The 12,388-nt window shown below is 34.5% G+C and overlaps 1 protein-coding gene across 1 annotated transcript in view; it reads right to left on the bottom strand.

Moving 5' to 3' along the window:
* Positions 1-12,388, bottom strand: part of PTPRN2 (protein tyrosine phosphatase receptor type N2) — a 1,449,868-nt gene that overhangs the window by 34,673 nt on the left and 1,402,807 nt on the right. Inside the window, exons 18-21 of the mRNA XM_044678956.1 lie at positions 10,622-10,741; positions 8,956-9,122; positions 3,620-3,673; positions 667-731 (exon numbers count right to left, since the gene is read on the bottom strand). Of these exons, the coding sequence (XP_044534891.1) occupies positions 667-731; positions 3,620-3,673; positions 8,956-9,122; positions 10,622-10,741 (406 nt within the window). The remainder of the gene's footprint in view (positions 1-666; positions 732-3,619; positions 3,674-8,955; positions 9,123-10,621; positions 10,742-12,388) is intronic.

Genomic DNA, 12,388 nt, shown 5'->3' with positions numbered 1-12,388 from the left:
AATACATAATAATAATACATAAATATAATATATTATTTTATATATTATAAATACATAAAAATAATATGTTATTTTATATATTATAAGACTCCTTCCAGTTCTAGTATTATTAGAAATAAGATGGTAAATGTACAAAGGGCCAAAAATTAAAAGGGAAGTTATATTTTAATGAAATCAGGGAAGAAATTCTTATAGTGCTACTATAGACTCAAATATCTTTAAAAATTGTGAAATAAGCTAATTATTTACATTAAATAAAAAAATATATATTGACCTTAGAGGTTTATTTAGTCCAACTCTACCCTATTTTATAGCTGAGAAAATTTAAGATTATTACTAGTAGAAATTATTAGTGAGATTACATTCCACCAAAAAATACACCAGATACTTATAAACAGCTTATGTTTTTGGAGTGAGTTCAATGTTTAAAAATACAAAGTCTGCCTTTCCCCCAATGCTGAATATAACATCATCCTATGTAGTCCCCATTAACAAAGAGTGCACTTTAAAAAATGTGTAGCAGATAACTTAATATGATTCGGGAAAGGGGAGTACACTTCTCTAATTTATTCGAAGGCCTTCTGTGAATATTGCATCCCACGTTACTATGGCAACACTACCACAGAGCTCGGCCCTGACAAAGCAGCCAGGGCTTTTGAATCTCACCTTTGGCCATCTTATTGAGAACCATGTCAATCAGCACGTAGGTGCCGCTCCTTCCAGCGCCATCACTGTCAACAGAAGGAGAGAGAATGAAAATGCTATCCGTCCACAGGAAAGGCGGCAGTCATTTGTTTTACCCATTTTAAAAGTGGGGACCCGGAGAGGGAAAAAGGAAAGAGTGAACCAGAGGAAAAGAAACAAAAGAAAACTTGTGATGGGCTTTAATAAACTCAGGCTGTTGGTGAGGGATTAACGAGCGTTCTTCGTCATTAGCTTTTCCCTTTCTGTTTTGCTTTGCCTCTCCCAAAGCCAAATATGTATTTTGAGTTTTAGTGAAAGAAAATGAGATAAAGAAAATGCCCAAACTACCATTTGTAATGAGCACAGAGAACCTTACTTCTATGACCTAGAACTAGACACTTTTCTAGATGAGCCTAGAAGTGAAAGATGGGGAGTAGCCAGCCTTCTCAGGCGAGACCCAAGTTTTCATCTGAGTATAAATGCCAGCTAACTGGCATGCTGATTTTTGTGTGTGTGTATTTTTCTTTCCTTTTAGATTTTATGCCACTTTAACCCCTCTAGAAATGGAAATATCCATGTTATTTGTTACTTAATCATGGCTTTAAAAAGCTTTGCTCAATTCATTTCCTCCCCCTGAACTCCCCCTTCCCCTGCCCCCATCAGCTATAATTGGAAAATTTACCATCTGGACTGGAGTTGTAAAAATGTTTTGAATTATGCCTCAACAGTATCAAATGAAAAAATGAAGATGCAATTTCCAGGACAAAAAAATAACACCAGCATTATTAATTCTGATATAGAAAATGTTAAACTAGTTATTTTCCCTCCTAAGCTGATGTCTCATTGCATGTGATGTGGGGGAGACTCTCTTTAATGAAGCTGATGGGATCACAGGATGAGAGCTGTGAGGCACTTTAGAGGTCTCCTATTCCAACCTCCTCATTTTACGGATGAGGAACCTAAAGCAGACAGAAGGATAAGAGACTTGCTCAGGGTCATACACTTCATAATTGGCTGAGACAGGTTTTGAATTCAGGGCTTTCTGCCTCTTGGTCTTGCACTCTTTAGTTTGCTTCATTTCGATCTGCCTTATTATTATTATTATTATATCTATAAATATATAATAAATATAATATTATTATAAATAAAATTTATTTATTGATCAAATTAGTAACATATGCAAAGTGCTCTAGCCAGCCTTGTTTTTGTTGATCAAACTACTGAATACTTGTTAGACAGAATTGACTTTGAATGGATGGCTTTCATAGCAAAAGAGTACTAACATTTAACTTCCCCCCCTCAAATAGGCAGCTGGCTTTAAAAAAATATTGGCAGCCAAAATGAAATAAATACAAAGAAAAGAAATAAAAAAAATGAATAGCCAGAACAAACTTCTCTAGATGAGCTATTTTCATCACATCACTGAAGAAGACCAGTCAATCTTTAAAGCAGGTATGCTTAACCCTTTTTGGTGTCATGGACTCCTTCATTGAATGTTATTTTTAACACTTACTTTCAGTCTTAGAATCAATACTGTGTATTGGTTCCAAGGCAGAAGAGTGGTAAAGGCTAGGCAATGGGGGGTGAAGTGACTTGAAATGGTTTAGGACATGTCTGAGGCTAGATTTGAACCTAGCACCTCCCACTGCTAGGTCTGGTCATCTATCCACTAAACCTCCAAGCTGTCCCCTGAATGTTTACAAATGCACAAAATAAAGTACATAAAAGTATGAAGCAAGCCAAGTATACTGAAATGTAGTTATCAAAATATATATACTTAAAAAGTTCATGCACTAAGTAATCCTCCTTATAACAACCTCCAGTTAAGAGCCCCTGCTTAAAGACTTGCTTTCTAAGTAATTTGATCCTTCACCATACAAGCCTTCAACAGACTCCAATGGCATGGCACCTGCTCTTGTTGGCATAACATACCCAACTCCTGAATATCTCAAGAACTTCTAATTCATTTCCTCTAATTTGAACCTGTCAACATATTCAGGTGTAAAGACATCTTAGTTGTAGAGGAAAATTAAAAGGCTGAGACCATCATCCTATCTCTGCTATCGACCAAAAATAGACAACAAAAACTTAGGCTGGTGGACTTGGTATCATCTCAAGAGACAGGCTGTCTTGCAATTAATTCTCTTTAACAAACATTGATTCAGTGCCCATTATGCACAAAGCACTATGCTAAGTGATAGAAATAATGCTTGTAAAACTTTGATGGGTTTCAAACAACAAATATTAAAACGTCTTTTTTCTACCATCACAACTTTAACAGGAAAAAGTTCCTATAAAAAAAGTGTGAATTATTTAACCAAAAAGATCTCAAATTTTCTTGTTAATTGAATCAAATACAGCATGGAAGGGCAATGTCAAATTCAGATATCCTTTTGACAACCTGTTATTTCCACTTCTATAGTTTTAACTTAGAGAAAATAAGGGTTTTCAATAGGATGGCATTGCTCTAATAGCCAATTTTATTTTCATGAAACCACTTATGGTCATCCTGGAAAACAATAAGATTGGCAGAAGGTGGCCATTCATACATTCCTCTGTCTAATACTAGCCTAATACTAGATACATACATATATGTATATATGTATACACATAGATATTTATGAAATAAAATGTCACCTTGATCCAAATTTTTCATCAGATACACTACTGGAGGAATTGGACACAACATCTCAGGTGAATTTGAACAACAAATAATAGAAATTAACATATTATGTATCATATATTATCAACACAACTTTCAGTAGAATAAAAACATAAAGCCGAGTTTCTATCTCAAAATTATCTTCAAAAGATATATGTAAGTATATGCTTATTCATTTACTAATAATTTCAACTTTAATGTTTGTTTTTAAATGGTTCTATTGTTTCTTAATACAGCAAAAACTTCTAAGCACATGGTAAAAGTTATACTTGCCTGCAATGAACAATAATTGGACAAGAACGGCCCCTGTAGCACTTGTTAACTTTTCTGCAACAAAAGAGAGATATCAAGTTATAATTATAATCAATTTTCTCAGATAATAAAAACAGTAAGCCAAATCAACTTTCTATGATCTTAAACTCATTTTCCATTAGCTAGTTTTGGTCAAGAAAACAATCACATTCACATTTCCCCATGATTTAGTTTCCCTTTTGTAGTAAAATGAAATACTAAACACAATTCTTGTACATTCACAAAGATTTTACATTTGCAAAGGTGAACTCTAGCAACCAACCTATAGATGGACTTGACTGACCAGTCCATCTAGGTCCCACATCAACTCTTTCTTCATTTTCTTCAGTTACTCTAACTTTTTTGTTACAGGCTCATTTTCTGCATTACTCATTGAAATTCTTATATTTTAGACTTCATTCCCCAATCCCCAAACATTCCCATCATCCACCCCTTTATGTTAAAGAACAAGTTGCATTTATATACTTTCAAGAGAAATCCTCCTGTGGACTTTTTACATGGTCATATGGTAAGAATACTTTAACTAAAGAGAAAAAACAATGCTGTCACAAAAAAAGCTTTCCATTCTTGAAATTTGAAGGCATTACCAAACAATTTTTATTCTACAGAGTTTTGGTTAGTCTCAGAGATAAACAACAACATATATCAAAATTTTGTAATAATTTCTGTCCCTCCTGGCCCAAATAGGAGGATGATTTATATTCCCTATAAAGGACCCTCTAATATTTTGTTTCTTTCAGCAGATAAGCTATGGAATATCTAAAAAGCAAATCAAGTTATTCAAAAGGGTATTTTCAAAGGAGAAAATAAAAGAGTCTAGATTTTGGGGGAAGAAAGAAATTCATTCCTCTTCTGAAATGTGTAGCATTCTTTTATCCTATGAGAGGAAGAAAATTGGGGAGATGGGGCCAGTAGCATGGGAAAATTTCCCTTAAAGACAAAATAAAAAGGCTTTACTTTTTCTTCTCAGAGGCTGTGTCTACAAACACCAAAATAATCCATCAAAAAGTAAAAATTCAATCACTTGTTTTATCTTCAGGACATTAAAAGGGAGAAGGAGGTGACTTTGATTTTTTTCTCTCTAACAGATTAACTGATTTCTTTCTATTGAATTCACCATATATTTTGGTGTCATCATACGTGGAGCTTAGATATCAGAGCTGATGGCATTTTGGAATATATCACTGTTCAATGTGAGATGTCTAGGTTCCCCAAGCTGCATAATGTTAAGGGGAAGAACTTTAAACCAATAACAGACTTTTGGAAAAAAGATAATGTATAGTGGGAGAACCTGCATGTATACCTGTACTCCACAATGACCACTGGTCTGAGGTTAATTCTCTATTCTGTGTTGACTATCTAGCAAAAAATGTGAAAATATGTAATATACACATGCTTAGACCCAAAGCAAAAATAGTAAGAAAAGAAAAGGCTAAGGACACAAGTTACCAAGTACCTGAATGGTTATGTTCTCTTAGTACTATACTACTGAGAGGTTTTTTTAAAGTTGAATTTATATTTGGGATTTGGGAGAAAAGATAATAACAAGAAATAATAATAAGAAATAAGAAATTACTTACAGAAGTTAAAAGTACTTCTCTGAAAGAATGCCATAAAAGTACTTGGGACTTTTGAGTATAAAGTGGTCTGAGGAAAGTAGACCCACTTTCTAAAGCCTTTCTCTCTTTTTCCTCATTCAGGTTAGGAGTTCCATTTCTGATAAAAATAGATGTTAACCTACCAGAATGTCTTCTGAAGTAGGAAGGATGCTGGACCCAGTGTACTATATAGGCTAAAATGTGTGAAAATCCATTTAGAGTTTTCTTCTGGATTTATTATTATTATTATTACTACTTTTTTTTGGCAGATACTGTTAAATCATTCTAGAGTTGTTTTACTGTTAAAGGACTTTTGACTGTAAATGAAAGATTTTGCCATAGACTTCTGAGTAACTGAATCTTTTAACACGATCGGGGTCACCACCTCAGCTCTGCATTGCAACATCTTGTGATATTTCATATTTGACAGCCTCATCTATGTTTTGTGGGAGGAAAACTAAATGTTTATCTGTAGACATATTGGTAAATGGCCAGGTCTTACTCCATTTTTCAGATGGTGCCAAGAATGTTCAATAAAGGCATAATTAGGAAGAGATAAGTAGAATAAATATCTACCCTTCACCAAAATGTGTAGGACACAATTAAAATCTAAGGAGCCACGAGACACAACAGTATCATAGTGTCCAATTTACAGTTGGTCAGCCCCTTTCCCTCTTCCCTGGGAACTCTTTAACAAGACAGCCTCCCTCACTTAGTAATGTTGTTAAAAAGCTAATTACTAGCTAAATATGTCTGTGATTTGCTTTTGCACTCCCGTAATTCCTTTCTTCGTTCTATGGCATGTTTAAAATGCTGTTATCTCTAAGCATGTTGTGACTAGCTGCCTCTGCAGAGTTTAGAAAGGCTTTAGTGTAATTTTAAGAAAACCCTCCTCTAACCCTATTTGGGGGATGGGGTGGGGGAACCCAACAACTCACAAACAGCCAAAGAGACATGTTGTGTAAATACCACGTGGCATGATTTTCTTAGTATTTTATTTACAAAAGATCCAAATACTTGTATTATCACAGCTTGAAAAAAAGTACATAAGAAAAAAAGTAAAAAAAAAAAAGCCGATCATCACATATTCCAACATGAGATTTTTTTTTTCATCCAGTTGACCTAGGATATAGTCTACTGAGAAGTTATGAAGATCATTAAAGCAATATTCAAGTATCCCATTCCATCCCAGGTTTACACTACTTAAGTTAAACTGAATCATCCATCCATAAGCAGAAGGTCCCAAACACGAAGGAAAAAAAATTATATATTTTTAATATTTAGATCTATACACAGGAGGAATTAACTGAGGAAGAATGATTAGTGATACAAACCAACCCATGGGGGTCATTGAGTGGAAAAGAAATCATCATGCAAACCATCAGCAAGCAAAGGTCAGAGGTCGTTAGAGGCTCAGAAAAGGGGTTTCCCACATTGTCCCTGCAGCAGAGTCACAGTTTCCAATGATCACTTTTGTGACTATGCAACTGGGCTCATATTACTAGCTGCAACATCACAAAAATGACACCGGCAACCGCTAATTAGCTGGCAAAATAAGAATTTGTCCATTTTTAAAGTGAGCAGGGTTAGTAGATGTCATTGCACACAGCAAGAAGTGATAGCATAATATATATATTTTAAGCAAAGCCCTCACATGTGATGCTAATTATCTTTTAGCTTAGCAGTTTCTCTTTAAAGTGTAAATGTGCTCCCTCTGGGCTCCGAGAAATATTTAATTACACATATCAGTGCATGACTAACAAGCTAGACCAGAGCTAGAATGGTTGGTCTATTGTTCAAGATGAAATTAGGATTCTAGTAACATTCAACTGACCAGTGTTTTCAGAAGCAGCCTCACCTCTCCCAACTCTGTAATTTGTGTGCTTATGAAAAAAAAATCATCTCAGCATCTCATGCTTAAGGGAGGTACATTCTTAGAATAGGAGCGTTTAGGTCAATATTCAGCCTAATCTGGGAAATGAATAATTATTTGAAACACAATTCACTAAAATCAGTAAAGAAATAGAAACTTTTGATTTCCAAACGAAACTCGCAAATATACGGATTCTAGAATTTTTTTTTTTTTTTGGTTTTGGTGGTGGTTTTTAAGAAAAAGTCAAAACAGAGGTAACTTCTTAGTAACCATCTCTTCATTGACTCTGGGGCAAGGGAATTTCGGGAATCTAACTTTTCTTGATAATGACATATAAAAATAGAGGGTTGGTTATGTATATGCTCAATTTCATATATGTATATGACTGTGTAAACATACACCCATATGCATATATATACACACATACACTGAATGCACATTAAGACATGGATATTAAGATGAATTGCCATCTTTATTTGGGTATAGCAATATGTCTATCAAGTATGTTTTTTGAGGACTTCATCCCAAAAAACTTACTTTAGGTAAGATTTTAAATAGCATGCCTTAGTAATATTTTCTCCTACAATACAATGGATTTACATCAAGAAAAGGTGTAAATGGTCAAGAAATTTAGATAGGAGAAAGTAGCAACTGTTCATAGATGCTAACAGATTTTCATATAGATTTTTTTTACCATGCATTCAGTATCTTGATCTCTAATACACAATTTGGAGCTATAAGGAAGGGAACAGAGTTGGTTGGGAATGTGTATTCTATGTATAGTCCCAAATTTGATTCCCTCTTTGATCTCATTCACATGCTATTTGATCCAAGACAATATGTTACATTTTTCATTTCTTTCTTAAATAGAACAATAAGCAAAATCAAATACATTATAGTTATAATACAAGTCTAAAATCAAAGTTAAAGCTGAAAGCCCATCTTTACTAAAATATCTGATCTTTCCACCTTCCTCTGCCCTAAGTTACTGTAGAATCTAGTCTGAACAACTATTTCTATTGAGAATGATCTGTGTAGGCATACAATGAGTGTAATTCAGTCTTAATTCTTTGATTCTTTATTTTCTGTTTTTATTTGTAATCTTTAATATTCCTTTAAAATGTGTGGACTAATTTGAGTGAAGTGGAGGTAAGATATCTCAGAGCTCTGTGGAAACTATGCACAATTTTCAAGTAACCTATTCCTCTCCAGTTATCATTATATGTTAGTCAATACCAAGTAAATGCTATGGATGATGTTCCAAATATGCTTAGCAATCAACATTACAGTCCAAGATTTCATTTTCCTTGTCTATCTATGCATTTTAGTACCAAGTGAGTCTAGTCAGACAATTCAGTTAATAAATATTCAAAAGAGAATCTCTTTCACTGGGTAATTATCAAAGCCCTGAGGATGGGCAAAAGGCTGAGTAATTTTTTCAAACTGTCATTTTCAAGCCAGTGTTGTTATTTTTTAAATAGATACCAGACCATGCTGACTAGACTTATTTGGAAATTGCATCTTCTTTCACTCAGGAATATGTAGCTTAGAACCTTCACCTGATCTTGGGTTCTTAATTCATTTATAATTCTCACAGTAATCTCCAAGTAGTTTGATAAACATAGATGGGCTAAAACAAACGAGCCTTACATCATCAGAAATATAAGAGAGACATAGATAAGAGTAAGAACCCAGTAACATTTAGAATTTATGACCACACTTCCAACTGAGGAATCTTCCATTATGTAATTACTGCAAATATCATTCCTTTTAAACAATAACCAGACTCTAGATTCTTTAATGTGTTATTATGCACTTTGTTGTACCTGCGGAAATCCAGAAGTGATCTTGTAGAAGAAGGAACTCCCTGGTCATACCAACTAAGGAAATGGAACTGAGTTACGGTCCGGGTTTCATTGGTTTGAAGATTTTTCAAATAAAAGCTTCTCACTAGGAAATCTTCACACCAGATATGCTCAGATACCAGATTTACCTAGATAGAAATTATAATTTAGAGAAGAAAAAGAAAGAAGGTAAAAGGCATCATAAATCTAAAGTACAAATCAGTATCACACTTCCTTGGAGGTTCGCGGAAATGGGAAATATGGCACGTGTCAAGTTTGAATTTTGCAACCTTTCATAGAGCAGAGGAATCAGTGGGCTGGCACTTTCCTCTTCCCTGACCAATTTGGATATTAGTACATGAGATTGTAGTATCATTGAAAAAAAAACCAATTAGGGCAAAAAAATGGTTACTATTTAAATTTCTGCCTGGTTATTGCCCTTATGGTTTCTGTGATAGAAGCCTTGAAGAAATAACACTGAACTAGTTAAAATGGTTGGCCAACAAAGAGTTCTTTGTGAAGTTGAGTTTCATCTTAAATAGAAGGGAAGCAATCTTGATTTAGATCTGGTAAACCCTAAAAATAAGAACTTCCACATGAAAATACATTAAGTACAACTTTAAAGTTGCATAAACATTCATATAATAAATTCATGGAATGTTAAAGCTGGAAATAAACTGAGAGATCACCTAATCTCATCCTCTCATTTTATAGATGAGTAAATTTAGGTCCAGATTACGGGTTGGTATTCCTCAAGTTAAGACAATAACCCTGACAATATAGATAACTGCTCACCCTCTGAATTCAATCCTGAAAGCATGCCCTCTGGTGTGCATAGTTCTAAATGATTCACTATTATGAAATTTTGGTCAATCTTAGTAGAAAACTGTAGCAGAGAAGTTAGTGATTCTATTCCTTTTTTTTTAAACGCTTAAGTTTACTTTGGGCCACCCTAAATATGCATAAAAAACTTGAAAAGGGACATATCTGGAAGCAACTTTTCTCCAAATATAAAAGTCGAATAATATATATGCCAAACTCTAAACACAGCACTGTGTTAAGACTACTTTACCAGGCTGGAGAAATCAATAAATCATTAGAATAATAGCAGGGCTTCCCTTTCAAATGAGACTATTTCAAAGCCATACTCCATGGGGCCTGTTTAAATGGACTACCCTCTAGAAGTAAATACTTTTACTTTTTTTTTTCCATGTCCAGCATTTGTATTTGTCAAAATTTAGCAATGAAAAAGACATATATTATCAGAGACTTCAATTACAGATATAATACAGTTTTTTTAAAGAGCTTGAATCTCTTTATATTGTAAAAATTTCTAGGAAGTGATTAGCATTTATATCCTGATGACAGGAAGACTGGAAATTCCCACAACAAGGAACATTTCATCCCTCTTCTCCTTCATAAAACTGGTTTGTCACCTTCTAGTTGCTTTGACTCCAAGAGGAACTCAACAGATCTCAGGATTCCCCTTGAAGCCCTATGGAGGAGGGCTGCCTGTATCCTCCCAAATTCGAATTTATGGTGGGTCCCAGCTTAGGTCAAAGTAGATTAAGTAATATTTGGCTCTGGATGAAAATCAATCCACATAGTTACAGTCAACTTTACAACCAGATCTAGTTTACTTAAGTACCTCATAGATGTGGTAAAGGTTGGACCCTTCATCTGGCCAATAGTGGTAGCACTGCTTGACTCCGTTTTCCGTGAGGGGTGTCAGCATGACAATAACGACACAGCCGTTCTCCCAGACCATCTGCAGACAAAGAAAGACACCGTGGCCACACTGTGACTGCCTAATTACCGCGTGACACGTATAATTACTGCACTCAGAGACACAATCAAAATTTATTCCATTCACAGGAAATTTATTTCATTTTCATTAGACACTTTTACTCTGCAGCTGCTTTCAAATCTCTGAATAAAATGGGACCATATTTTGTATGCTTCCTTGAGATATTAAAAATTTTCCAATGATTTCATTCCATGCTTAAAAAAAATCTTGATTCTATGTTCAGCTGTTTGGTTTTCCAACTTTTGATCTGGGAAGGAAACTTTCTATAATTCTGCATAAAATATACGACATAGGAACTGATGTGGCATGTAGAAACTGCTGCCTTCTCAACATAAAACAAACAAACATTTGATACGCCTACTTTGGGGTTGTTGAGATTTTCTGTATCTTAAAAGTGGTTGGCCTAGTTGGTCTACAAAGAATCATATTTCTAGATAATCAGAAGCTAGTTCCCAAGCTGCTTCTTTGAAAAGAAAAATGCACTCAGAAAACCATTAAAAATTGTATCTCCTCTCGTCTATACCAGAACGTACGTAACACTCCATTGTCCAAACAACAGCAAGTCCTTAGCATATAGTGAGTCTTAATGAATGGATTTAACCATTTGGGATAGCCACCTCTGGGAAAAATAAGTACCACAGGACCAAAGTACACCAAAGAAATGTCTGTAAATTACTATATAGGAAGGCCAAACCCAGCAAAAATGGTCCTATAGGAAAGCTCTCCAAACACAGCTTACAACTGTGTGAACACCCGCCTAGGAATTAATGCTTAACAATAGCATAATCACTAAAGACCATTATTATTATGGGTATACTGATGTTATATTTGCTGACTTTTATTAGCATATTAAATTACAGAATGAAAAAGAACCTGCCTTTTTTTTTTAAGCAAAGGGTTACTAACTTCAGAGAAATATTTATAAGCAACTACATTTAGATGTAAATTTAGTAAACCAAAGGGCCCCTATTTCTTTTAAACACACTGAGATGATAATCCAATTAGGTCTCTCCCCCCCCACCCCTTTTTTAAAGCTACAAAATATTTTCTCAAACACAAATGATTTCTCTTCATTGCTTATTCTATTAAGCCCTCCCCCTTTAAATTACATTTTATAAATCAGGCACACGCTAATATTTTCCTCCTTTAATATTGATTTATACTCCCTTGTGATATAAATAGTCAATATCCTTAAGATACCTCATTGTGTATCATTTAGATTTGAATTTAATGTAAGCTGGTGAAGTATTTAAGGAAAAAGTCCGCAAATAAATGTGAATTACATCCAGTCCCATTTCCTTATTGCAAATCCAACAATAAGATAAGAATTCAAAACATGTGTCTTACTTTGAGCTACCCAGGCTTTAAAACTAGTTCCACTAAATCGGTACTTTCATCACATAACAATTTAATGTGCCTTCAGAAGGTATAGAAGCTCATTGAAGCCATTACGAAAATGAGGAGAAACACAGATTTTATGAGTGTAATAAAAATACAATGATCTAGACCATAAACTAATCATCTAGCACTCTGCTTGTGCCACCCAAGTGTAACATTATAAAGCCCACTCATTTAAAGAGGAATCCTTACAGTTGGGCAACATCTTTC

This window comes from Gracilinanus agilis, chromosome 5 (assembly GCF_016433145.1).
Source record: "Gracilinanus agilis isolate LMUSP501 chromosome 5, AgileGrace, whole genome shotgun sequence".
Classification (NCBI taxonomy): Eukaryota; Metazoa; Chordata; class Mammalia; order Didelphimorphia; family Didelphidae; genus Gracilinanus; species Gracilinanus agilis.
This window is presented reverse-complemented; position numbering and strand designations above follow the sequence as displayed.